Source organism: Lytechinus variegatus, chromosome 3 (genome assembly GCF_018143015.1).
Source record: "Lytechinus variegatus isolate NC3 chromosome 3, Lvar_3.0, whole genome shotgun sequence".
Classification (NCBI taxonomy): domain Eukaryota; kingdom Metazoa; phylum Echinodermata; class Echinoidea; order Temnopleuroida; family Toxopneustidae; genus Lytechinus; species Lytechinus variegatus.
In genome coordinates this window covers 21,312,714-21,338,745 of record NC_054742.1, presented here as the reverse complement: position 1 = coordinate 21,338,745, position 26,032 = coordinate 21,312,714, and the positions used below count along the sequence as shown (strand labels likewise).

General features: G+C 36.9%; 1 protein-coding gene across 4 annotated transcripts; it reads left to right on the top strand.

The window, feature by feature from the left end:
- The first annotated feature begins 1,694 nt into the window (after positions 1 to 1,694).
- LOC121410482 (RNA-splicing ligase RtcB homolog) lies at positions 1,695 to 24,332 on the top strand. 4 transcript variants are annotated; one of them, XM_041602610.1, is made up of 12 exons: positions 1,695 to 2,137; positions 9,551 to 9,671; positions 10,784 to 10,862; positions 12,545 to 12,661; positions 16,951 to 17,158; positions 19,433 to 19,482; positions 20,745 to 20,851; positions 21,229 to 21,388; positions 21,683 to 21,939; positions 22,384 to 22,602; positions 22,966 to 23,085; positions 23,788 to 24,332. In XM_041602610.1, exons 2-12 carry the CDS (start codon positions 9,570 to 9,572, stop codon positions 23,893 to 23,895), a joined length of 1,527 nt encoding a protein of 508 aa, XP_041458544.1. In that variant the 5' UTR covers positions 1,695 to 2,137; positions 9,551 to 9,569; the 3' UTR covers positions 23,896 to 24,332. The 4 variants fall into 4 exon arrangements, with proteins under 4 accessions (XP_041458544.1, XP_041458541.1, XP_041458543.1 ...); XM_041602607.1 differs by having other exon boundaries at positions 1,696 to 2,339; XM_041602609.1 differs by lacking the exon at positions 1,695 to 2,137 and adding an exon at positions 2,355 to 2,500.
- The last annotated feature ends 1,700 nt before the right edge of the window (positions 24,333 to 26,032 follow it).

Below are 26,032 nucleotides of genomic sequence, written 5' to 3'. Positions count from 1 at the left end.
ATGTTGACTGGACGGTCCGACCATGTTCACCACAGATAGGTCGTTTATCCCAAAAAAATTGACAAGCAAGAAAAAAAAGTCTTTAGCACAAATGTCCAACGTCAATTTTACGTCGTTTCCGTCACATCCCCCCCCAAAAAAAAATGGCAAGCCCCCAAAGGAGGCCAGTCTACAAAATTTTAGGGGCCGGTTCAAAGTGGCGGCACACCTGTAACAATCCCCGTTTTATACGCCACTACTCTTCATGATCACGAAAATGCCACTTTTTAGGTCTATAGGCACGTTTCGCGCTCCTATCAATATTATTGTTTTTTCCTGCATGGTTACCAAAAAAATCATAATGTCCAGCTTTCAGGTTGGAATCTCACTCCATTTTTTTAATTTTGACTGTGTGATCTTCTTCATGATCAATGCAAAAAATATCTTGTTTAATGCTAAATGTCCTCAAACTTCAGTCCAACTAAGTAACAAACAAAATAACGACTTTTTAGTTGTTCATCATCATCTGGAATGGGATGAAGACACGAGACTGTATATACTCTTAATCGCTTCTGGAATATTGCTGACTAATATTATGAGCTTGCGCGAGTATAGTTGGATAGTCAAAGTGCTTACTTTGCCAAAATATATCAAAATTTCTTTCTTTGTTCCCAGTGTTGGCAAATTTGTTTTAAGTATGCAGGGAAACTATTCTCGGGATATTATTCTAGCCATATTGTACTAAAATAATTTTATGCCCTATTTCCCGGGCCTATAGATCCAGATTGCTCATGGGATGTCACTAATGCGGAGTGACCTATAATTATGAATGGAGGATACCAGACTTGGAGGCAATCTGCATGGATAATATAGGCTAATCTCCTCTCCTATTAGAAGGCGTATCGTGTTAAGTTCCCTGCAGTTTAATTTCATATGGTTTCTCAAATCCTTCACAAGTTTTTTTGCTCGCCTCCCGGATACTCTCTCAATTTTCTGTTCTGTGAATATCGTTCCAGTCCGAGATGACGCTCCCATTCCAGATGGGGCATGTCTTGAAGAGAATTGGCATGTAGTTTTGTTTAGCTGAGTGAACAACTCCATGCAAGCAGCTGACTTATTCACATTCAGGGTTTTGATTCTGATGATCTAGGCCTACTCCAGTCAACTCCAGTATCTGCAAAGTTTTGTAAGTCTTCGGCGGGGGGCCGGGGGACATACCATGCGCGACCCCGGCCGGCCCCCCCCCAAAAAAAAAAAACGTAAAAAACGGTCTTTTCACGGGGCACCCAGTAATAAGGGCACAGGGTCACTATAGTCTATGTTGGAAGTCCAACTGTCCGCGGCTTCTCAGACATGTTGGTTCCATAAACCAACACATGGTAGAAATGATTGTTGAGTAGCAGTTAGCAGGCGCGGATCCAGGATGGATGGGGGCACGTAGGCCTCGGCCCCCTTTGAGAAGCAAAATTAAAAATTTGTAATGTAAAAATTCCTCTTTTGAACTATTGAAGACCTTTTTTTTGCTTGGTTTGGATTTTTTTGGGTACCTTTTTCTCCGACGAAAAATTTGCCCCCCCCCCCTTGGAAACTCATGGATCCGCCCCTGGGCGTTAGGAGCATGTTCGAAGGATGATTGCATGGGCCAGGGATCGGATTGGGCATTCAGTTTCACCATGGACCTACCACGCTGTCAGAGTGGTAGGTCCATGGTTTCACATATTATTAGTTCGAGCATGGACCTACCACTCTGGTAGGTCCATGGTTCGAGCGACCGAGCGGAAAAAAATGATATATGAAAAGGGCGATTTCATGAAAAACGAAAAGATTTATTGGCGAGTTACTTTCCGAGCCATGCTATTTCGAGTACATATACAGCCGATCGCCTTCGCCTGGCCGGCCGGCCTGGACCGGTGGCCGTGGTCCAGCGATAGCGCTGGCTAGCTCGGTAAATTTTGGCGCAGCCGTACGCCCATATGACGAGACTAGACTGAGTCTGAACGAAGCCTTGCAACTTGCTCTTGCATATTGTGTGTGTGGCGTGGCGACATATTGCGAAATAGGAGATGAGGCCATCATACCACACGCGCTGATCTTATTTGGCCAAGAACATCGCATTTGATTTCCAATGCTTTCAATTTTATTCACATTGTTTGACGAGGTAACGTAACCAACTGCCTTGTCTTTACGGAGTCTGACTCTCTTTAGCTGAGTCGATCCACTGCCAATGAGCACTAGCCCTGAGCTGACGGCGCCTAACTTAGATGACTGACTGAGAGAAGCCAAAGCTGAGACTGAGAGATAGTTACTGGCAGTGATACGGTACTATTCGACGGAGAAGGAGGGAACAGGAGCCGAACCTAGTAGGCCTAACACAATTATCATTACATTAGGCCTAGGCCTATTATTAGGCCTAAGTAAATCTAGGCCCTGGCCTAACATTAACAACATTGCTGGCTTTACTTTATCTTTGCCTGCTTTGGAGAAAGAGAGACGATTCAAGGGCCTACAAACATTTGATTTGGTAATTTAACTGGCATTATCGTGATATATTATAGGGAACCACCGTTCACTTCATACAGCAGTGCTTTATTCAGTCACACGCACGGTTCCCTATTTCCACCTCCATTCACTTTGTACACAAGTGCGCGCACGCAAATCTACGAGTGGTTCCCAAAACCACGATTTGGCCATTTAACTGAACTGAAAAACTTAAAATTTTCAATTTCTCAATGCATGTAAAGACTTATTAATCCAGGCCAGGAGCATCGTGCCGGAGCCCAGAAGTCAACTGTGCAAAACAAGGGAGACAAGGGACTGGGGTAGGTTGGGGTCTCAAGCGGGCCAGAGCTCCCTGGGTTAGTAAAGTCTGAGAAGATTCACAAGTTCAAATTAACTGCTAGACAGCTGGCAGCCATCTGTTTCAAGGAGTTTTTTATTTTTACATAGGTCCTAACTAGGTTCATTTCTGGATGCAGGATCTTCTGTTCCTCTATGTCCAGCTTTTGGTGATAAACAGTGATGTCTGAAGAATGAGCGCAGTCCGGGGAGGAACCTTATAAAAAATTCTAATTCTGCATTACGCCACCAAAAATAAATCCTTTTTTCCAAATTGTAATACAATCCTTAGACTCTACTACAGACAGTGCAAGCTCAGGAAGATTGTTGTTGTTGTTGTTTTAGCTTATACGGCGCGTGTCATTCAGTAGTGAATATTTGCGCCAGCATAATTTGCGGTAATTTTATTTATAAATTTTTCTGTACTTAAATCAATTCAGTAAAAGTCAGGTACGGCGCTGCATTATTCGCGCAATTTTGGAGATTCACAACAGACTGTCATCACAAATCACTTAACCACTTTAGATGTATTTTCTGGCCAAGCCCGGATCGGTACATTGATCAGGTTTCTCAGCTACTGCATGATGCGCATGCGTAGCCTTAGGCCCCCCCAATACCAGTCAAGGCTGTGTGATGTCTGTTGACGAAATGATCTCCTTCAACCGAGTTTCAAAATAGCTCTATGTTAATACAAATGGTTAGGTTCGAGACAAAACAAACGTTCTGAGTCTTGTGCAGTTATCGTGCATTGGGTTAATTTTCACATCTCATAGTTTGTTCAATATATCAAATATTTACAAATTAATAAGATCATACGGAAGACATATATGTAATGCATTCATATCTAACACGTATATAATTATATATATATATTTTTCCAACATGGGTTTATAAGACTCAACAAACACATCAATATTCATATATGAATGGAACTAATACAACGTTCAATTATTTCAATTAACAATAATGACTCGAATATACTATGTGAATCTTTGGGTCCTTCTTACGAAGGATACCAAAGCTTTTTGATGCGAGTACTCTGCTGAATTGAGAAGTCTCTTTATATCCAATTCGCTTTCATTTATTTCAAGTAAGAGCCTTTCCCTTTCTTGTGAGTATTCTGGACATTTTGTGAGATAGTGGAGAGTTGTTTCCGGCACAGCACAGAATGAGCATAGACCTGTTTCATGATTGTTGACAAGCCGTCTATTCTCGTTAAGATCAATATTGTTCATTCGGAGACAATGTAAAATAGATGTGCTATATCTCTGGTTTAGAACACATTTGAAAGTTTTCGAAACTGATTTTTGAATGTCCTTCAAAGGTGATAGTGTTTCATCCCATTTTTTTTGCCATATTTGTGTGAAGTACGTTTTAAGAATGCAGTTTGATTCATGCTTACTAATTTTGTTATTTACATCAATTTGGCTGTGCCGTAAACCTTGTTTGGCTGCGATATCCACCACCTCATTGTTCCTGATATCACAATGACCTGGGATCCATTCAAAATACACTGTTATTCCTTTATTATACAATTGTGTATACATTAACAAAATTTCATTCACAAAGTTAGTTTCTTTTTTAGTTTTGATTGCCTCTAGTGCGCTGAGTGAATCACAAAATACGACCGCTCCTGTATAAAGGCCAGGTAACTGGTTCAACCAATTTAATGCTAGTATAATCGCTGCAAGCTCCGATCTATAAGACGATGTATTATCTTGGAGTCTCATTGAATGTATATATTTGTAATAGGGTACGTGAAATGCTGCTGCTGCTTTTCCTGTTTCAGGAGACTTCGAACCATCAGTGAAGATTTGTAAGAAGTTAGACCACTTCTTGTGTATTAATTCAAGACTTGTTTGTTTCTGGAATGTTAAATTGTCACTTTTCGATATATAATCAGATATCTCCGTGGATATTATTGGTGACCGGTAATGCCAATAAGGTATAAAAGTATATGAGTACATATATTCAATTTCATATTGGAGAGGTTGGGGTAATTTCGATATTCTTTCCCCGAACGGCTTCCTCGTGTTCTTGTCAGAGTAAAACTGAAACTGCCAACAGTCTTGAAGATCTTGTTTCAATGGATGATTTAGTATACTATCTATGCGTTTCTTGAGTCTTACGCTCAGCATTTCACGTCGTATATCTAGGGGCATTTCTCCAAGTTCTACTTGAAGAGTTCGAAGGGAAGTGCCCCTTTTTGCTCCCGCGCATATGGCGAGTGCCTGATATTGGCAGGAGTTAAGAATATTTTTAACATTTGTGGTTGCAGAGTCATAAGCCTCACATGAATAATCCATGAGTGACCGAATAATTGCCCGGTATACGTGGAGTAGTTCTCCAACATTACCACAGAAATTGGCATAAGATAAGCATTTCAAAATGTTAATTCTCTTTTTACATCTTTGAACTACTTCATGTATGTGGGGTCTCCATGTTAGCCTAGAGTCGAAAATAGTACCAAGATATTTGTACTCCTTCCTTGGCGTAAGGAGGTTGTCCCCCAAATATATCTCGAGACATGGATCATATCGAGGGGAATGAGAAAAAAGTAGGGGAACCGTCTTTTCACAAGAAATTATCATTCCCCAAGAGAGAAACCAATCATAAAGTATATTTAGATATTCCTGGATTTCTTTGGTACCCTCTCTTATATCATTGGCAGATTTCCATATTACACAATCATCGGCATAAAGGAGATTGTGGATGGTTGGTGAAATTGGAATATCGTGCACAGGAAGACTTCCAAAAGTTGCTAGTCTAGATTCTAGACGTCGGTGTACTTGTTATTTCTCTCCATTTGCTTCATTCTCCATCCCCTGCATGCCTTCCCCAGTGATCGCGATATCCCCTCTTTCATGATGGTAGGAAATCGTGCGGCTGTTTTCATTTCAGGTGTAGAGCCTAGAGGTTCAAGATTGTGTTACTGATCAACAACATAACTGAAAAGTAGAACAGTCCTGGCAAAGGACTGATAAGTTGCAGATTCTCAATGTAAAAATTTTCTTACGTGTATTATTAGCGCTAACCTTGAAAATTAATTGTTATTTTTAGAATTAATTCTTATTTAATACTTAATGATTCTTCTTAATTCTTATGTAATTCTTATTTAATTCTTAAAATTGTTATTTTTTTTCTCCTCGTACACAAACGGCTCACTATTCGTGCAGCCGCCATTATGGGGTTAACAATGCAAAGGGGGAAAAAACAGTGACTTGCTTTGGCTGTTGCGCAACTTCACTTCCCTGTTTTAGCCGAACTTAATACATAAACATATGGCCATTGAGTCCCCTGTACAGATCGCGCTAGAACTTCGGTCTCTGTATTCATGGTATTTGGTGGTTGGAGCCAATGGAGTTCAGTGGAACAATCAACATAACAGAGACCGAAGCTTTTTGGTCGACTAACGGCCTGCCCTAATTTGAGATCAGGTATGAGATAAGATAAAGTCAGATAAATAGGTTTATTTCTGTCAGGGATATGCTCCTCTGTTAAGTTGAGGGTTTGAGATAGTCCCTAGGGCCTAGCATTAGCTATAAAGGAGTAAATTTTGGTTTTCCTGGCTAACATTCCAGATCTAGGTCTAACTAAATCTAGATTGTAACTAGATCTAACTAAGTTAATAGTCTATTCGATCTAGATCTGTAAAGTTGATTTGATTAAAAAGAGAAAAATCCAACAAAATCATAGCAGTAGCATTGAACCTTTCATCAAAATTGATCTTACTTTTTCCAAATTGGAAAGATCATTTTACTCAAGTGATGAATTTGGTCCCATCAGGTGTAGTCTTCATAAATGCTGATTTATTTTTAAAATGGGCTGGTTGAGGTACCCTTTTCTGGTCAGATGTGGAATGTCAGACATTTATCCTATCCACTGGTAGTAAACATTCAACCCTCGAATTTCCTCCTTATTTTTTATGAATTCTTTTTAAGTGCCACTTTAACACACCAGTCTATTGGAAATGAGTTAGGCCTGTGAGCCCACTGTAGTACGGTCTTAAATACTTAATCGCTGCCATTTTTGCCATTTAATAGGAATCCAAATGTAGTCCGTCTGTCACAAATCTAATGACATCCATTGATTTTGTTCCAATTTTTTGGCAAATTCAAATGCACAGCTGATGTGTGAAATCACAGAACATAACACATTGGGAAAAAAAAGATTTCCATAAATTATTGAAAAAAGCTTTATAGATATTACATGTACATCACTATTGTGTTACAGACATTACATATTTTAGCACAGATGAAATTGCAAGCCTTTACAGGATATTGTGTCTAGATGCTGTAGTGAAATCCAGCATAGATCTGATTCATTTATGGATGCTTTGGTATTTATTAGTGATACATGCAGTTGTTCATGTTTAAGATGTTACATTTTCAGGTCAGAATATCAAAAATGTCAAGCTTGCACTCACATATCTATATATATATATAGAGCCTAATGCATCTTGTTCTTGATTGCAAAATGTGCAAAATGTTCCATTTAAACGCTTTTGAAATATTGTATTGTAATTTTCAATGCTACCGGAGTATGGTTTACATTTACGTTATAGATGCTTTACCAAATACCAAAGCTAAAGACAGGATTTAAAGCCCAGGGGGGGGGAGTATTCTGAAAATTGTCTTAACTTTCTTGTAACTCAGCAAGATTACAGCTTGCTAAAATTCTCTTCAATCAGTTTTCTGAAAATTGTCTTATCTCTGTAAGGACATCCCCTAATTTATCTCTGGCAAGCATAATATTTTATCATCAACCAATCAAACTTTTTATATGTTTCAGTCAACCAGTAGAAGCGTCCCGTCTAAAAAAAAATAATTAAGCGCATTGTTGACATGCAGCATAATTTCCTTTGTGCCACCGACGCTTATGCTTGTATGCTACTGTGCTAAAATACACATGACTCTTTTCAGAGTCATATTTTCTCTGAAAATATTCATCTTGAATGTCAATTTTCAATAGCTGAAAAGTCTACCAATCCGTTGTTATATATGTAACGTCTTTGGAATGTCTCCTTTTGTAAAATATGATGTTCTGGGATGGAGCAAGAAATTATTATTTTTGACCAAGAAATATTGCATTTAACATTAAGTTACAATAGCCCCCTACCTCTTGTAAATTTTCTTGTAATTTGCAAGGAAGTTAACAGAATGCAAAGATAAGAGAATTTTCAGAATGTGTTTTATCTTGATATGTTATCTTGCGCATAGAGGTATATGTGCCGTTTTTGTCTCACCTGCGAAGCAGAGTGAGACTATAGGCGCCGCTTTTCCGACGGCGGCGGCGGCGTCAACATCAAATCTTAACCTGAGGTTAAGTTTTTGAAATGACATCATAACTTAGAAAGTATATGGACCCAGTTCATGAAACTTGGCCATAAGGTTAATCAAGTATTACTGAACATCCTATTAGAGTTTCGTGTCACATGACCAAGGTCAAAGGTCATTTAGGGTCAATGAACTTAGACCATGTTGGAGGAACCAACATCGAAATCTTAACCTGAGGTTAAGTTTTTGAAATGTCATCATAACTTAGAAAATATATGGACCTAGTTCATGAAACTTGGACATAAGGTTAATCAAATATCACTGAACATCCTGCATGAGTTTCACGTCACATGACCAAGGTCAAAGGTCATTTAGGGTCAATGAACTTTGGCCGAATTGGGGATATCTGTTGAATTCCCATCATAACTTTGAAAGTTTATGGATCTGATTCATGAAACTTGGACATAATAGTAAAATCAAGCATCACTGAACATTTTGTGCAAGTTTCAGGTCTCATGATTAAGGTCAAAGGTCATTTAGGGTCAATGAACTTTGGCCAAATCAGGGGTATCTGTTGAATTACCATCATAACTTTGAAAGTTTATTGGTCTAGTTCATTGAACTTGGACATTAATCACTGAACATCCTGTGCGCATTTGAGGTCACATGACCAAGGTCAAAGGTCAATGAACTTTGGCCGAATTGAGTGTATCTGTTGAATTACCATCATAACTTTGAAAGTTTGTGGATCTGATTCATGAAACTTGTACATAACAGTAATCAAGTATCACTGAACATCCTGTTCGAGTTTCAGGTCACTTGATCAAGGTCAAAGGTCATGTAAGGTCAATGAACTTTTGCCATGTTGGGTTTTTTTGTTGAATAACCATATCTCTGTAAGTTTATTGGTCTAGTTCATAAAAAGTGGACATAAGAGTAACCATGTATCACTGAACATCTTGTGCGAGTTAGAGTAGTATTCAAAGTCAGCACTGCTGCTATATTGAACCGCGTGATGCAGGTGAGACGGCCAGAGGCATTCCACTTGTTAACTTTACGCATCATTGTAACTGATGTCATAAGCGCTTAGTGAAAGTTACCAGAATAGATACCAGAGTTTTCAGAATACAGATTTTATTGTAACTCTAAATGTACAAGAATACATGTATTTCTCTTAAGACAATTTTCAGAATATGGCCCCAGTTGAATAAGCTTGAAGGATATTCTCTCTTTGACTCACAGCCAGTGAATTTGATGTGTTAGAGATGAGGCAAGAAAATGTAAATGAACATGTTGTTTCACAAGTCTAGATCCAGCATTCTAAACACTCGCAGTCCACCTGACTAATATGATTAAGAACTGCATTGCAATAGTCTAGTCTATGCTGTGTAATATCTGGAATATTACCAATGCTTGTTCAATTTAACGAGATGGGGCTGAAATGTTTCCTTTATTTGTAGATTCTGTAAGTTGTTGAAGATGGCGACTACCGTTCGAACATATAATGAGGAACTGAAGTACCTCAACAAACTTTCTGGCAATTGTTGGCAGATCAAGAAAGGATTTGTTAACAATATGCAGGTAAACTCTATATGCTAGTTAATCTTTTTTTTGGGGGGGAGGGGGAATTGAATAATATCTTCAAAATATATTTTCTGATTTATGTTAAAGTCAAATCAATGTTACCAATACCTTAATGCAAAGGTTACCCGATTGTCTTCACTTACTCATTTGGAGTATATCATATGAATGACAGATTTTTATATAATAAGCACAATATTCAGATTTTGATAATGTACATTGATAAACCCCCTTCTCATGTATTGTAACTTTGAGCGCTTACTGTGAATATGAAATTACATTAACCTTCCACAACCCTATTTAGTCCGGGGGGGGGGCTTGGAGGAGTGGGAACCCCCCTCAACAATTCGCACAATATTTTTGCCACACAAAATTTTTTGACTGTGCCACTCTCTGACTTTTTTCGTTCAAGTCTTGCGCATGGGTACGTGGTTATGAAATTACCTAACATTTTGTAAGGCATGTCAGACCCAAAATTGCTCTAAAACATGATTTCATGTATAAAGTAAATGCAAATTGTGCTTTCAACCAAAAATCTTAAACGTATGATTATTTTTAGTTTTGCTGGTCTAAACAAATTTATTATATGCTGTTTATGAATTCAAGAGTCTCCGACAAAGTTCATGGAAAAAACAATGAAAAACAAATGGTCCAATAACAAAACAATACATAAGAAATTGCAAAAAACAATATGATACATGAGAAATTGATCTAATATCGCAATTTTTTTCACATTTATTTGCTTAGAACACAAAGAGTTTCTTCACCAAAAATTAAAACATTTGGAGCGTTATTTAGGGAATTAGAGGAAAAAGTATAATTTTGCATACACATTATGCATAAATTAGCATTACATAATAGCCATTTGCATGAAATAAATTCATACAGAATTTTGTAGATTATGTCCCATCCAACCTGCGTGCCAATTTTCGGCGCGATCGACTGCCATGATCTCTTAGGGGGCCTGGGAGGCCCCCCGCCATGTGATCTCCCAAAACACCCTGGCCTAGATAGGGTTAAGTTGCTGTTAATTACTAGAGGCCTCTGAAAGCAAGAAAATATACCGGTAGTTGCAATCATGTTTCCTATATTATACTTTTATTTATACACAGGTGGAAGGACGCTTTTATGTTGACAAGAAGTTGGAGAGGCTGATGTTTGAAGAGCTGCAACATTCCTGTAGATCAAAAGGTAACGCATTCTTATCTCAGCGTGTTTTTCTTTGTCCATTGCGTCCGTTAATCTTTCTCTTTATATTTTATCCACTGTATATACATGTACTGTAGTCTGTTAATTGCTACTTCTACTACTGCTATGGCTGCTGCTACAACTACTGCGTATGTCACTACCATGTCATCTACTACTACTATTTCTTCTCCATAAATTTCTTCTGCTACTACTACTGCTAATACTACTACTTCTATCAATTCTTTGTTTTGTTTGTCTCTTTCTCATAATTTTCCTCCTTCCCTTCTACTTCCCCTTCTCTTCCCTTTCTTTTTGTTTTCTTTCTCCCATCTCTTCATTTCCTCTCTTCCTGGTTCTTTGTCTTCCTCCTCTTCCCCTTCAAATCCTTCTCTTTTTTCTCCTTTATTCCTCCTATTTTTTGTCTCACCTGCGAAGCAAAGTGAGACTATAGGCGCCGCTTTTCCGACGGCGGCGGCGGTGGCGGCGGCGGCGGCGTCAACATCAAATCTTAACCTGAGGTTAAGTTTTTGAAATGATGTCATAACTTAGAAAGTATATGGACCTAGTTCATAAAACTTGGCCATAAGGTTAATCAAGTATTACTGAACATCCTATTAGAGTTTCATGTCACATGACCAAGGTCAAAGGTCATTTAGGGTCAATGAACTTAGACCATGTTGGAGGAATCAACATCGAAATCTTAACCTGAGGTTAAGTTTTTGAAATGTCATCATAACTTAGAAAATATATGGACCTAGTTCATGAAACTTGGACATAAGGTTAATCAGGTATCACTGAACATCCTGCATGAGTTTCACGTCACATGACCAAGGTCAAAGGTCATTTAGGGTCAATGAACTTTGGCCGAATTGGGGATATCTGTTGAATTCCCATCATAACTTTGAAAGTTTATGGATCTGATTAATGAAACTTGGACATAATAGTAATCAAGCATCACTGAACATTTTGTGCAAGTTTCAGGTCTCATGATTAAGGTCAAAGGTCATTTAGGGTCAATGAACTTTGGCCGAATCGGGGGTATCTGTTGAATTACCATCATAACTTTGAATGTTTATTGGTCTAGTTCATTGAACTTGGACATTAGAGTAATCAAGTATCACTGAACATCCTGTGCTCATTTCAGGTCACATGACCAAGGTCAAAGGTCAATGAACTTTGGCCGAATTGGGTGTATCTGTTGAATTACCATCATAACTTTGAATGTTTATGGATCTGATTCATGAAACTTGTACATAAGAGTAATCAAGTATCACTGAACATCCTGTGCGAGTTTCAGGTCACATGATCAAGGTCAAAGGTCATGTAAGGTCAGTGAACTTTGGCCATGTTGGGGTTTTTTGTTGAATAACCATCATATCTCTGTAAGTTTATTGGTCTAGTTCATAAAAAGTGGTCTAGTTCATTAAACTTGGACATAAGAGTAACCATGTATCACTGAACATCTTGTGCGAGTTAGAGTAGTATTCATAGTCAGCACTGCTGCTATATTGAACCGCGTGATGCAGGTGAGACGGCCAGAGGCATTCCACTTGTTTCTCCTCTTTTTTCCTCTTTCCATTCTCCCCCTTCTCCTTTGATTCCACCTCTTTCTCTCTCATTCTCTTTCTTATATCCCTTATGAGTATTTCAATTGAAAATGTATTCATATTATACACACATTACAGGTGTTGGTGGTTTTTTACCAGCGGTTAAACAGATCGCAAACGTAGCAGCATTACCAGGCATCATTGGCTACTCAATCGGACTACCAGATATCCATTCTGGATATGGCTTTGCTATTGGTAAGTACTGATGGCCTCTATCAGAATAAAGAATACCATTTAGAATATGGGCACTTATTATTTTACAGATACTGATGGAAATATGAATACAAAGTACTATTTTATGATGGATGATATATAAGTTGCAATGTCATCAATTTGTTGGGTTTACAATATGGTGCACCATCTATCAGTTGCAGCAGACAGGCCAAAATTCACAATGCCCCATGGGAAAAAGTCAACATCTATTATGCTCGCGCTAGCACTAAAGTGCATGCATGCCATGGAGGTGGATAAATTACAGCTGTACTTTAATTCTACTTTATGATGCATGCAATTATTCAGCGCTGGCCAAAGCGGCTCAACCGGATGTGCTGTTTACAAGGTCTAGGAGGTGGGAGAGAAATTTTCCCGCATATTTCTGTGCGAAATCTAGAATTTTTTTTGTCTCTCCTGCAAAGCAGTGTGAGACTATAGGCGCTGCTTTTCCGATGGTGGTGTCAACATCAAATCTTAACCAAAGGTTCAGTTCTTGAAATGACAGCATAACTTAAAAGGTATATAGACCTGTTTCATGAAACCTGGACATAAGGTTCAACAAGTATTACTGAACATCCTTTGCGAGTTTCAAGTTACATGACCAAGGTCAAAGGTCATTTAGGGTCAATGACCTTTGACCAAGTTGGGGGTATTTGTTGAATTACCATCACAACTTTGAAAGTTTATGGATCTAATTCATATAATTTGGACATAAAGAGTAATCAAGTATCACTGAATATCCTGTGCGAGTTTCAGGTCACATGACCAAGGTCAAAGGTCATTGAACTTTGGTCATGTGGGAGTATTTGTTTGAATACACATCATAACTCTGAAAGTGTATGGAAATAGTTCATAAAACTTGGACATAAGAGTAATCAAGTATCACTGAACATCTTGTGCAAGTTTCAGGTCACATGACCAAAGTCAAATGTCATTTAACCCTAAATCTCTCGGGGTATTTTGATTCTTGTCATTCCGGGGGGGCCATTATGGCCCCCCTTAAGATCTCGGCCGCCGATCGCGCGAGCGACGCAAAAATTTGCACGCTGGTAGTGTGCGATGTAATCTACAAGGCTGTATGGTAAAATTTTCCAAAATGATGAAATTTTATTTTATATGAATTAATTATGCTAATTTATGCATAAATCATACTTTTTGCTCTAATTCACTAAATAAAGCTCCTAGAATGCTAATTTTTGGTAAAAATTTTCTTTGTAGCATTCTTAACAATTGTAATTCAAAAAAACTTTGGTTTGGAAATAAATTTCTTGTGTATTTTATTGTTTTATGAATTTCTTATGCATTTCCTTGTTTTTGTCTCACCTGCGAAGCAGAGTGAGACTATAGGCGCCGCTTTTCCGATGGCGGCGGCGGCGTCAACATCAAATCTTAACCTGAGGTTAAGTTTTTGAAATGACGTCATAACTTAGAAAGTATATGGACCTAGTTAATAAATCTTGGCCATAAGGTTAATCAAGTATTACTGAACATCCTATTAGAGTTTCATGTCACATGACCAAGGTCAAAGGTCATTTAGGGTCAATGAACTTAGACCATGTTGGAGGGATCAACATCGAAATCTTAACCTGAGGTTAAGTTTTTGAAATGTCATAACTTAGAAAATATATGGACCTAGTTCATGAAACTTGGACATAAGGTTAATCAAGTATCACTGAACATCCTGCACGAATTTCACGTCACATGACCAAGGTCAAAGTTCATTAAGGGTCAATAAACTTTGGCCGAATTGCGGATATCTGTTGAATTCCCATCATAACGAAAGTTTATTGGTCTAGTTCATTAAACTTGGATATTATAGTAATCAAGTATCTCTGAACATCCTGTGCGCGTTTCAGGTCACATGACCAAGGTCAAAGGTCAATGAACTTTGGCCGAACTGGGTGTATCTGTTGAATTACCATCATAACTTTGAAAGTTTATGGATCTGATTCATGAAACTTGTACATAAGAGTAATCAAGTATCACTGAACATCCTGTGCGAGTTTCAGGTCACATGATAAATGTCACAGGTCATGTAAGGTCAATGAACTTTGGCCATGTTGGGTTTTTTTGTTGAATAACCATCATATCTCTGTAAGTTTATTGGTCTAGTTCATAAAAAGTGGACATAAGAGTAACCATGTATCACTGAACATCTTGTGCGAGTTAGAGTAGTTCAATATAGCAGCAGTGCTGCTATATTGCAGGTGAGACGGCCAGAGGCATTCCACTTGTTTACTTTTTGTTTTTTATTGTTTTTTCAATGGAAATTGTTCCAGACATAATTCTGATCATAAACAAGGCAAAATTAATTAAGTTTAATCAGTAAAAGTAGAAATAATGATACATTTATGAATTTTGGCTCAATACGCAATTTGCATTGGATTTGTACATGAAATCACGTTTATGAGCAATTTTGGGTCTGACATGCACTTGCATAATGTTGCGTAATGTCGTAACCGCGTTCCCGGGCGTCACAACTTTGGTCTCAAAATTTTCGCGAGACTTGAATGTAAAAAGTCAGTGAGCTGCGAGGTGAAAAAATTTCGCGCAGCAGATATATCGCGAAAATTGTTCAGGGGGGGGCCATTATGGCCCCCCCCCCCCCCGGGAGAATTAGGGTTAAGGTCAATGAAATTTGGCCATGTTAGAGGTAATTATTAAATTGCTGTCATAACTTTCAAAGTGTATGGATATAGTTTATGAAATGTGGACATAGGGGTAATCAAGTATCACTGACAAGTTTTAGGTCACATGATCAAGGTCAAATATCAATGAACGTAGTATTGTATCATTATGTGAATGGTGTTTTTGTGAATAATTATTTTATACTTAGTTTACAAAGTCAGCACTGCTGGTATATTGAATCGTGTAATGCAGGTGGGACTGCCAGAGGAGCTCCACTTGTTTATGAATTCTTGCCATATATTTTTCATATTTGTAGCATCACAGTCACTTTACAGTATACTAGTACTGAGCACTACATGCCTGCGTGGCCTGTGCACAATGTGGTCCTTGAAGTTAGAAATTTGGCCTTTTCGCTGCAACCATTAGATGGCGCACCATATTGTAAAGCCACCAAATTGTGAGTCCTATCAAACAACTTGTATCCAAAATTCCAAGCAGACAACAACTATAACACCTGTACAATATCTTTTTGTTCTTCAGTACTTCAATTGGCCTATATATATTCACTAGTTTATGGACTCTTTAGACTTACCTATTCTCCAGATGCCTAGTAGCACATAGGTCCTATAGGTTGCTGATTATCTTTATCCTCTGATACTGACTAGAACAGTGGGTTTCAAATATAGAGTGTAGTCTTAAATGTAACTGGGCACTATGGATTACCTACCCACTCATCATTTGTAGCTCTCTATCAATTTTTGTTAAATTCATTGATAGCTTTGCTTACATATCTTCTTCCAGTATTCAGTTGTATTGCCAAATGTGGATTTGTCTTTTGAATTGATGCATATTTTTAGCTACTTGCCATAAATAGATATAAGTAATTATCAAATTGAAGCATTACTACTGGCTCTTAAAGACAGTTGACATTGTTGTGCAACTTTTGTAAATTTATTTCAGCTATATTGCAATGATGCAAAGTTCTCTTTTTCTAATATTATTTTGTTCTTGAAGTACAGTTTCTCCAATATTACATCCCTGAAATGGTGTTCAAATCAATCTCTGACTCTGTAAATCACTTTCATGTTTTCTGCAATACAGAATCATGGGTGAAATTGCAAGTGCACAAAAATTCAAGGGGAAAATACAAAAACAACAGCAACATCAACATCTTGTTATTTGACAAAATAGAAAAAAAATCAGTACTGGTAGATGAAATTAAAATATAAGTAGGCCTACATGTATGTTAGGAAACCCTTTTTCTCTGTTAATACTGGTTTCCCTACCCAATGGATTATTTTTACCCATGTACAACAGTAGCCATTGGCTTTCTTTTTTGACACATTTTTTCATGGATCTTGGTACGAACAGTTAGCCTAGGTTGATGAAATATGTAATACTTCATGTGCACAAACACACACATTCATAAAAAAAAATTACATGCATGCTCACTCAGTGGTACTCACTGTGGGAGAGAGTGCTAAAATGAAAAATGCAAGCAGTATAGCAATTGTAATATATTGAACACCTTTCAACCAATCATATGACAAGAATCTCTCTATGATTTATATGATGTGTTTTCTATTTAAGCATAATTTAGACACCATATTTTGCTAATATATGAAAAATATTTTGTTTTGCAGGTAATATGGCAGCCTTTGATATGTCAAATCCAGATGCTGTAGTATCCCCTGGTGGTGTGGGATTTGATATTAATTGTGGAGTGCGTCTTCTGCGAACAAACCTGACTGAAGAAGATGTTCTACCTGTAAAGGAACAACTAGCACAGTCACTCTTTGATCATATTCCTGTAGGAGTAGGCTCAAAGGGGGTCATTCCAATGGGTGCCAAGTGAGTTTTTGTCAAACTTTTCAAGATAACATTTAGCCAAATATTGGAACATACAGGGAATATAATTCCAGATTTAAAATTGAGTGTTAAAAAATGTTTATTTATTTATGTATAAATCTTGTGGGTGTAATTGTGCAATGTGAAAACATGGTCAATGGAGTGTTAGAGTCTTTTCATAATGGTTTTTGTTTGAACTGATAGTACAAGCTGTTTGATAGTGGTTGTGCAATCTTGTTAATCAATGCCTTACCTGTTTCATAAATTGCTGAATTGGTCTACATCCACTTCGTCTTCTTTCCATTTGTTCTCATCCCATATGGTCTAATACTAATTAATCTCCAACCATGTCATTTAATAATCATTTGGTCTAATTCTGATTTAGCGCATTGAACATTTTGTCAATTACCATTTTGTTTAATATCCATATGACCACACTGTCTGTATGGTTAAATGGGTACTCGAGTTTGAAAATTATATGGTTTCAATTTCAGTAGATTAAGTAAAATCAGAAAAACAAATCGCTAAACACTTCATGAAAGTTGGGCAAGGAAGAACAAAGTTATGACATTTGCATTATTTTAGTGAAACGTTTCTTCGCATGTCTTCTTCAATATACAATGAGCAAGCTGATGTCATCTCATCACTTATTCTCTTTTTATTCATCATATGAAATCATGTTTATATTATCTTTTCTCCAATAATTTCAAAATAGGATTGACCTCTGATTTACAGTATAAGATAATCATTACTTAAAACTGGTTTAATTATTAAGCTTTACACATGTATCAGACCTTCATTTTTGAGGAGCGCGATCGTGCCGGCGCTCCTACCGTGCTCCTAAAAAAATAAGGAGAGCAAAAAATCGCGCTCCTAAAAAAAGAAAAATTTCACATCTTTAAATCCATGAAATGGCCTTCTTTTTTCCATAATTCCTTGAAATTACTTTGATTTAGTTGAAAACTATCAGAAAAATGAAGAATATTCATCTCTTTCCCGACTCTGATTTTAATATAAACTCGGTAAATACTGCAGTCCCATGTAGTCCCATATGTAGATTTTCATGGCAACACCATGGAAGTCTACATGTGGGACTACAATATTTACCGAGATAAGTTCAAATCAGAGTCGGGAAAGAGGTGAATATTTTTCATTTTTCTGATATTTTTCAACTAAATCAAAGTAATTTCAAGGAATTATGGAAAAAAGAAGGCCTCTTCATGGATTTAAAGATGTGAAATGTGAAATTTTAGCAATTATTTTTTTTTTAAGCAGGAGCGCGTACGACATCTTGTAAACGTATTGACATAACCCAGGCCTAGTTTCACCACAGATTAATTAATAGCTAACACAGATATTGCATATATACAATGTTAAGAAAAATCTACTATTGATCATACATGTTTTGTAATGAATTGATTTGAGCTCCTCACGGAGAGCGATTCTCAGGAGCTCAATTGAGCTCCTCAAAAAAATAAGGAGAGCGATTTATTGAGCTCCACGAGATTATAAACGTGAAGGACTGATGTATGAAAATACGAAATAATTTAGGATTTCATATTAAGTCACTAGCCAGATTGTGTTTCACCTACCCATAACTACATAACAAGATTTCCTCAGTATTTTCCTAAATAAGTTTGATTTCACAAAAATTCTTGCAGATTAACTTAAATGTCTGATCTCAAATGAACTTTGACCTCATCATTTTCCTTATGACACTATTGCTTCATGATATTACCTGTTTTTTGAAAAGGAGCAATGGTTGCAAAGCTTTTTTTCATATGAGTCTTGTAGATACACTTGTTTTGGCGGACAGGTAGCGAACGAACAGATGCCATTTATTCCCTTAGTAATTGTATCCCCTTCATGTTCAGTGGGTGAAACATACTTGAAAAAGGAAAAAAGAAAGTGGGAATGTGAAATCATCAGCCCACCTATTGCATATTCATGACTGCTTGCATATTCATGACTGCTTGCATGTAACTGTTTTCACAAATACATGTATAGCGTAAGTACAATTCAATAACTTCATTTTTTTAAATCAGATTTTGATGAAATATTCAGTGTTTTGCTTACTGAATTTTACTCTAAATATTTGATTGTAATTAATTCAGCCTGAAGTACCATCATGAATGGCCAGTTTATAACCTGATGAATGACCTCTTAATGAACCAAATTTTCATTTGAAAAAGAATAAAAACAAGTAGAGTAAATGCAAATTACAGTAGACCAACTGGTGAGTGAAAATAAACCATCTATTTGGTTTTATTCATACAGAGAGTTAGAAGAAGCTCTAGAGATGGGAATGGACTGGTCTCTTAGAGAAGGTGAGTATTTACTGGATTTGCCAAAACTTTATTGCAGCAGCTAGGGAATATTTTATTCTCACTGTCACATGTTCTTCTTATAGCTTACACTTTTACTCTTTCTTCAACATAGATCATTCCTGGGGAAGGATGTAATTTGACATGATTGAGAATTAGTTGTTCCTAGTCCTACCAATTGATACCTATTTGGTGTTGGCTACTTGGGAATGTTTATATACCTTGTGAGTTAAAAAACAAACAAAACAACTTGACACCTCAAGAGTCCCCAATTTAAAGAAAAAAATTTGATGTACACATAATTATTATAAATGGCCTGAAAGAGTATCTTCTCACAAATAATTTGATACCATCTTTATGTGGTATGTATAAACACTTTAATAATCAGGAGGTATTTTTTTACTTGGATGGAAGGAATGAATCCAGATCCAATGTCATAATCCTATACATGAGTTAGTAAACATATTGGTGAATCCCTTTCAATTAAATTTACTTGAGAATTGATAGTAAAAAGTGTTTATTAAACAATTCTGATGTTGATTATTAAAGAAATGTTTTGCAATGGAATTTATTGGAACCTTTGTAGGATTATTTCATCATTGACATCTGAATTCATTAATTGGATTGATGCCTAGTTTAGCGCCAGTAAAAATTTACATCACTGCAAAAAATATTGGCTAATTATCCAAGCATGATGACATACCACATAAATATGGTATCAAATTATTTAGGAGAAGGTACTCTTTCCATGCATATACAATGATTATATACTCATTGAATATCTTTCCCTTAAATTGTGGGTTTGTGAGATGTCAAGGTTTTTTACTCACACGGTAATAGTGAACAACCTGGGATCTTCAAAGTTTATAGTCAGTTCATCTTTCCCCTTGCCACTTATACAGTCATGTTAGTTTGCTACACCATGGTCTTTTTATGTGTAAAAATTGGGATGGATGAGATTAGGGAGGAGTTGGGAGTTCTGGGGCAACTCATCCTTGACCCTAGACCGAGTTGCATTTGAATTCCTAGTTGTGTAAGTATGTAATACATTTTATTAATCAGATTGTTCTCATGGGATTTGCATTACTGCATAATCAACAAGATTCTACTTTAGATGCTGGGTACACTTTTTGAGGAACACACCCACTCCTAGACTTTGTCTGCTACCATTACAATGGTGTACATATTGTAATAGATTTTGTTTGTGATATGTTATTTATCCAATCAAGTCTTATTTGAATTGCAAATTGTTGCTTCTTGTGAAGGTTATGCTTGGGCAGAGGATAAGGAACACTGTGAGGAATATGGCCGAATGTTACAAGCAGATCCAAATAAAGTCAGTGCTAGAGCAAAGAAAAGAGGATTACCACAGGTAAAGATTGTAGGTGTTATTCAAAATAAAATAATTAAAAAAGAACTCTGAAGATGGAAGTATTTCATTATGTTGCTTAAATATCGGGCAGAAGTAGACCAACTCAGTAATAACTTATGATTTATGAACATAAAATGATAATGAGTGAGAATGGGGATGCTTATAAAATCTAGTAAAGTGAATCTTTTCATTAAGAACATTCAGGTGAGAGAGCTGATTGGTCTTTGTAAGCAGGATTCATAGAGTAGCTTTCAAGGGAAACTGAAGTGAACTGCTCTATTTTAAAATCATTATTAGTGGAATTTATCGTGTATACATTGATAATGTTTATTTTGTTCGTTTTGGGGTTTCTTATTTTTACCTCTTGTATATTAAAGCTTGGAACACTAGGAGCAGGCAACCACTATGCTGAGATTCAAGTAGTGGATGAAATCTACAACAATCATGCTGCTAAGAAGATGGGAGTAGACCGAAAGGGTCAGATCTGCCTTATGATACACAGTGGAAGCAGAGGATTGGGACATCAAGTAGCCACAGGTAATATTATTTCTTGGGATTTCATTTGGACTAACATCCAATTATATATCGTATATACCTATGCCCACTTCAAGAAAGATAGATCATTACCAATTTTGAGTATATTAAGTTAGGTAAAACCTCTACCTCCCCATCAGAGAGCTAACTATTCCAAATAGAAATGTGTCGCCTGTTGTTGTGAGGGTGCTCTCTCATGCAAGAAATAACAGTGAAATGGTTCGATTTTCTTTGTTTGGAATCAATTTAATACCCCAGATTCAATTTTGTTCATTGGTCATTTTCTTTGATCTTCAGATGCCTTGGTTCAGATGGAGAAAGCAATGAAGAGAGATAAGATTGAGGTGAATGATCGTCAGCTAGCCTGTGCTCGTATCAACTCACAAGAAGGTCAAGATTACTTGAAAAGCATGGCAGCTGCTGCTAATTATGCTTGGGTAAATCGGTCAAGTATGACCTTCCTTACTCGCCAGGCATTTGCTAAGCAATTCAACACCACACCTGATGACCTTGACATGCATGTAATCTACGATGTCTCACATAACATTGCTAAGGTGAGTGATTGGAAGTTGGAAGTGGCTATTTTTGGAAAACCATTGAGGATATAAAAAACTGCAAATAATCTGTTACCATTTTTTCTTAAGATAATGTTTTTTTTTGAATCTAGATGGTTACTATCTTTAATAACAAACATTCATGGTACTCAAACTATTAAAAAGTTAACAGTGACATTATTTCTGCTAACTACAAAAGTATGAGACTTAGTCCACCAAATATGGTAAGACAGCACAAGGTGGACTTATATATATTCAGTACACTGATTTATACATTCATAAATAGAAAGGACTTAGTGGAACAGTGTATTTGTGAATGGCAGTAAGAGTGGACTACAAATTAAATTTGGTTCTCTGGTCATTCGTGTTCGTTACAAGTATGGTTTGTAATATCTATCTTGTGCGTCATAATCAAACAAGGTGATTAAAATTGTTTATTTTCAGGTTGAAGAACACATGTTAGATGGTGTTCAGAAGACTCTTCTAGTCCATCGTAAGGGATCAACAAGAGCATTTCCTCCTCACCACCCTCTCATCCCTGTTGATTATCAGATGACTGGACAACCTGTACTCATTGGTGGAACTATGGGTACATGTAGCTATGTCCTGACAGGGACAGATACTGGCATGAATACCACATTTGGAACAACATGCCATGGCGCTGTAAGTAGCCGGCATTTTTTTTTCTGTTCATCATTAGAAACTCTGATCAGTCCATCACAGAATAAATATATAATAATTACTGAAATAAATCGATATCTCTTGGACAATAAATGTAGGCCTACCTGCAATGTTAACTTTTCTTATTTCCATATTGATATTTGAAATACTAACAGCAATGTAAATTGTATCACCCACTGCATCTCTTTTTATAAAAAGACATTATAATGGTTCACTTTCATATCTGTGTTTATAGTTGTGTGATAGGATAAAGACAGATAGATATGAGTGTACTATTGTTGTTTATAAGATTACCACTGATGTAAAGTACACTAGGATATTTGTGTTTATTTTGTGTTGTGGTAGGGTCGAGCTTGGTCACGTGCAAAATCAAGAAGAAACTTGGATTATCAACAAGTGCTCAGGAACCTCTCTGATATGGGTATCTCAATCAGGGTTGCTTCACCCAAACTTGTCATGGAAGAGGTAAGATTTATTACAGCTCATAATTTTTTTCTCAAAAGAACTACCACATTATAATAATTTTTTCATGCCCCCACTCACCAAAGATGGTGGTCTTAGCTATATTTTTGGTTCATCTGTCCCATTGTTCTCAAGATAACTATAGAACTATTTACTTGATCAACTTTAAACTTAGTCAATTACATTGGACTATTTAGGTCAAAGATCACAGAGGTCATATGCATTGAAATATCTCATCATAAATGGAGAACCATTTGATTGATCAACTTGAAACCTAGTTCATTTATATGTATTGGAGGGACACTGATCCAATCAGATGTGGGATCACAAAGTCAAAGATCTGCAAGAATCTAGAATAAACTGGGAATTCTGAGTCACAGTGCTGCTGGAGAAATTAATCTCCCATAAACGTTTTACATGTGATTTGACCAAAGAACAAGACCGTAAAATTGTGGTCTTGGTGCTGGCCTCAACTCCACCCTTGAAAATGAAATGCCGTGTTTATTCATTTGTGCATTGCAGGTATACAGTACAGGTTATTTTCAACAATGTTCTGCTTATTGCCCTTTTTTATCCAGTTAAATGAGTTGGAATTATTAAACTCGTATGTGTAGTACATTGAAATGAAATATAACTTTGATAATTGATCAATATAAATTATTTGTCATCGTACTTGAAATGTTATCTTCTTTCTACATTTGCCAGGCTCCAGAATCCTACAAGGACGTAACCAGTGTGGTGAATACCTGTCATGAGGCAGGTATTAGCAGTAAGGTACTCAAACTTCGTCCTATTGCTGTCATCAAAGGTTAAACTTCAACTCTCACAATGCTTAAAGACTTTCATTATTACAAACTCTTTACTTGAGATCTCATTCTGTGAAGCTATGGATGTTGAAGGTTATCCAGAAAAAAAATAATGGTGATATATGCTCAATGTTGTATCATGGACCATGGAAACGTTTTTTTGGAGATGGATGTGTGATATTTTCTCAGTACTTTCCTGTACAGGAGATGGACAAAAGTGAAACTAGATAGTAGAGTGGCAAAAGGCAATAGGTTGAAAAGTATTGAAGTACAAAAAATATTTCAATTGATTTGATTACCGGTAAGTACGTGTACCACCATATGATCTGTGTCATATTTCAAAGGCATCCAGTTGATTACCAAATATATTTTATGAATATACAATTACATCATTGCTAATAGGGGACTATCATGAGAAGGTTGTTTTGAAGATGTTTTGAAGACTTGTCCTTTAAAAACTACCCGAAAATACTTGTTGAATTTTAGATTTAACTTTTGATTTTAAAGTTGTATGCTTCTTGTGTTATGTGACACAGTAAAGCATTTATAAGACTACAGTATATTATTTATTTGGGTATTCGAGTATTACCAGTAGTAATATAACATATTCCCTTGTAGGTGATTATCCAATATCAATGTATTGTTCACATACCACTCTTAATTAGGGATAACATAGTATTCAAATAGTTCACATTTATGAGTGTGTTGTGGCAATGTGGCACAATCAAGGGTATTTACAATATGCGACAAGTTTGAAGCACTTGTGCTAAGTGCTTTTACATAATGTGGTGAATCTGAGATGCCTGCATCATCACTAACATCATGAATACCAAAATGTGCATTGTTTTATGAAACAAGTTGGTAGAATGAGTTTGTAGTTGAAAATTTGTTGGAATCCTTCAATATTTTTGAGGATTGCAAAGACAGAGGGGTCACATCTGCTTTCTATTATGACATCACAGGCATATCAAATATGTACATTTAACCCTATATAGCCCGGGGGGGGCCTAAAAGGCCCCCCCTCGACATTTTTCGCGATAATTTCTAAATGCAAAAAAATAATACGCTGAAATTTCATGAGTTTTTTCTTTCACATCTCCCGCACATTTGAGACCCTGTTTGCGAAAATCGGGGGTACACTTGCGGAGATATAGCACATATTCGTGACCAATGTCACCGAAAATGGCAATTTCCATTGACTTTTGTGTGTACAATGTATGGGTTTTACAAGAAGTGTTGTCAGATGAATTTTTTTTTCTGTTTTTCCTCACATAACTTTCTTTTGGGCTATCACCAACTATTCTAGATTTTAAAAAACAATAAAAATAGAGATTTCAAAACAAAGAAATACATGATAAATTGAAAACAAAGAAATACATAAGAATTTGGAAACACAGAAGAAAACAAGAATATTATCGAGAAAACTGTTGGCTCAGTTGGTAACGCGTCTGCCCGTCGAACCAAAGATCGTGGGTTCGAGTCCACCCCGGGCGGATGACTGAAGCCAGTGCGTTGTGTGTAAACGTCTCTCCCATGTTTCATAGATGCAGGCTATGTTACAATGGAAAACACTCCGTCCCTCGGATAGGACGTTAAATGGAGGCCCCGTGTAGAGGAGAGTCACCACCTTTGCACGTTAAGAACCCACTGCACTATTCGTATAAGAGTAGGGGGAAACCCCGGTGTAGTGGTCCACCTGCATTCCCCCCAATCAGTTATATCGGGAGGAGAGACCTGCGGGTCATAGTGATTCAGTTCGCTTTTCGCCTCCCAGGCACAGGTGACGCCAAAACAAAATAGTAATTAGCATATGCGCATAATTAATTACTAGTATAATCTAATAATTATACAATTTCAAGACAGTAGAGTGAGCTGTCTTTTAGATTACATGACTGGCTACTAACATGCTTGATTCTACAAAAAATGAAAATTCCTTGAAAAAATGTGAATATTCGCATAATTAATTAGATAAATAAAAAATGATAATAAATATCACAAATTTGACAACGCATTCTTGTAAAATACATAATGAGACACCCACACACCAAATTTGGTCGCAATCGGTCGATGAACGGCTGAGATCTAAGGGGGGGGGGGCCTATTAGGCCCCCCCGGGCTATGCAATTTCAAAATAGCCCGGCTAT